General features: G+C 44.6%; 1 protein-coding gene across 1 annotated transcript in view; it reads right to left on the bottom strand.

Annotated features, from left to right (window-relative positions):
- LOC125308607 (endothelin-converting enzyme-like 1) overlaps positions 1–2,500 on the bottom strand; it is a 41,809-nt gene that overhangs the window by 23,709 nt on the left and 15,600 nt on the right. Inside the window, 2 exon segments of the mRNA XM_048265172.1 lie at positions 2,122–2,214; positions 2,435–2,500. The exon segment at positions 2,435–2,500 is cut by the window's right edge and continues 10 nt beyond it. Coding sequence (XP_048121129.1) covers positions 2,122–2,214; positions 2,435–2,500 — 159 coding nt within the window.

The raw sequence follows: 2,500 nt of genomic DNA, 5'->3' as shown, positions 1-2,500 counted from the left end.
GTCTGTGTGAGTATGTGTTTGAGAGTGTGTGTGTATGAGTTGGACTGTGAGATTGTGTGTTGTTTGGGTTTATGTGAATGTGAGATCAAATGCCTTTCTCTTTTTGTCACGTTGAGTTACACACTCATTTCAGTGGCATGTCCACTTCAATCACACACACACACACACACACACACACACACACACACACACACACACACTCATGAGCGCTACAGCCAATTCTTTATATTCAACTCTTCTTAACTGACCCAAAACACACACACACACACACACACACACACACACACACTCATGAGCGCTACAGCCAATTCTTTATATTCAACTCTTCTTAACTGACCCAAAACACAAACATACATGTGTGTACACACACACACACACACACACACACACACACACACACACATGCACGTGCACACCTGAGCATAACAGCACTATAGACACAAAACCCCAAAATCAACACTTTCAAAATCAACACTTTCAAAGTCTACACTCCCAAAATCAACACTTTCAAAATCAAAACTTTCCTCTAAAATGTGTTTTTCTACCTTAATCTTCAGGTTCAGGACTATTTACAGTGCACTCAACACACAGGATGTGTCCTAGAGGCCAATAAGGGTACTGCACATTTACAGTGAACTCAACACATGTCCTAGAGGCCAATAAGTATTGTTAATTTACAGTGCACTCAACATGTCCTAGAGGCCAATAAGGGTACTGCACAATTACAGTGCACTTGACACATACAGTAGGATGTGTCGATAAGCGTACTAGAGGTCGATAAGGATACTAGAGGCCAATTAGCGCACTAGAGGCCAATGCGGGTACTGCACATTTACAGTGCACTCAACACATAGGATGTGTCCTGGAGGTTAATTAGCGCACTAGAGGCCAATGCGGGTAGTGCACATTTACAGTGCACTTAACACATAGGATGTGTCCTGGAGGTTAATTAGCGCACTAGAGGCCAATGCGGGTAGTGCACATTTACAGTTCACTTAACACATAGGATGTGTCCTAGAGGTTAATAAGTGCACTAGAGGCCAATGCGGGTAGTGCACATTTACAGTGCACTTAACATATAGGATGTATCCTAGAGGTTAATTAGCGTACTAGAGGCCAATGCGGGTAGTGCACATTTACAGTGCACTTAACACATAGGATGTGTCCTGGAGGTTAATTAGCGCACTAGAGGCCAATGCGGGTAGTGCACATTTACAGTGCACTTAACATAGGATGTGTCCTAGAGGTTAATAAGCCGCACTAGAGGCCAATCTTGGTAGTGCACATTTACAGTGCACTTAACATATGGGATGTATCCTAGGAGGTTAATTAAGTACTAGAGGCCAATCTTGGTAGTGCACATTTACAGTGCATTTTAACACATAGGATGTGTCTGAAGCCAATTAGCGCACTAGAGGCCAATGCGGGTAGTGCACATTTACAGTGCACTTAACACATAGGATGTGTCCTGGAGGTTAATAAGCGCACTAGAGGCCAATGCGGGTAGTGCACATTTACAGTGCACTTAACACATAGGATGTGTCCTGGAGGCCCTGGGGGAACAAGGAGCCTGCGCCGAGCGGCAGGTTTTACGTGACCCCAAATATAATTCTAGAAGTTGACTGTTTTGTGATGAAGCTAAACACGTATCTCTCTCTAAACCCTCTCTATAGAACGCTAATTACATATTGAAGTGATTAGGTCACAAGACTTATGGTTATGGATCAAATGAACATCCTGAAAATGAAAGGAGTCGCACAGTGCACTGTTGGAGGGCAAAGAAAATATTCAAAAGGCAATATCATGCAGATGAGAAGGACCTCAGCGTGCCACTGACGTGACGTGGCTAGGCTCACAGGTTGGTGGAGTATGCTTCATCATAGCCAGATAGTTGAGCACAGATCATGCATGCGTGTTTTAGGCATAATGTAGGCCCTATTCTCACTGAAAGTGCGTGTGTGTGTGTGTGTGCATGTATGTGTGCATGTGTGAGTGTGAGTGTGAGTGTGAGTGTGAGTGTGTGCGTGTGCGTGTGCGTGTGCGTGTGCGTGTGCGTGTGTGTGTGCGCGTGCGCGCGTGTGTGTGTGTGTGTGTGTGTGTGTGTGTGTGTGTGTTACTTACACCAGGTGCCATGGACTGTAGTTGGTCAAGCGTGATACGGTTGTACATGCTGCTAATATCCTTCCTCTGGTCATCAAAGTCTGACAGTGTAATCTGTAGACCACACACACCACACACACACACACACACACACACACACACACACATACACACATTGTTAGAAAGACAGTATATACAAATAACTCACTGTAAGAAACAATCAATACACAATCAAAAACAGTCATGCCAAATGCTCATGTTAACAATAGCATAGTGGTACCCAAACACACACACACACACACACACACACACACACATACACATACATACTCACGTTGGCGAGACGTGTCTCTAGCTGGATGATCTCGCGTGATTTCTGCGTGGCGTTCTGCGCTCCCAG

This window comes from Alosa alosa, chromosome 15, assembly GCF_017589495.1.
Source record: "Alosa alosa isolate M-15738 ecotype Scorff River chromosome 15, AALO_Geno_1.1, whole genome shotgun sequence".
In the NCBI taxonomy this organism is placed as follows: Eukaryota; Metazoa; Chordata; class Actinopteri; order Clupeiformes; family Clupeidae; genus Alosa; species Alosa alosa.
This window is presented reverse-complemented; position numbering and strand designations above follow the sequence as displayed.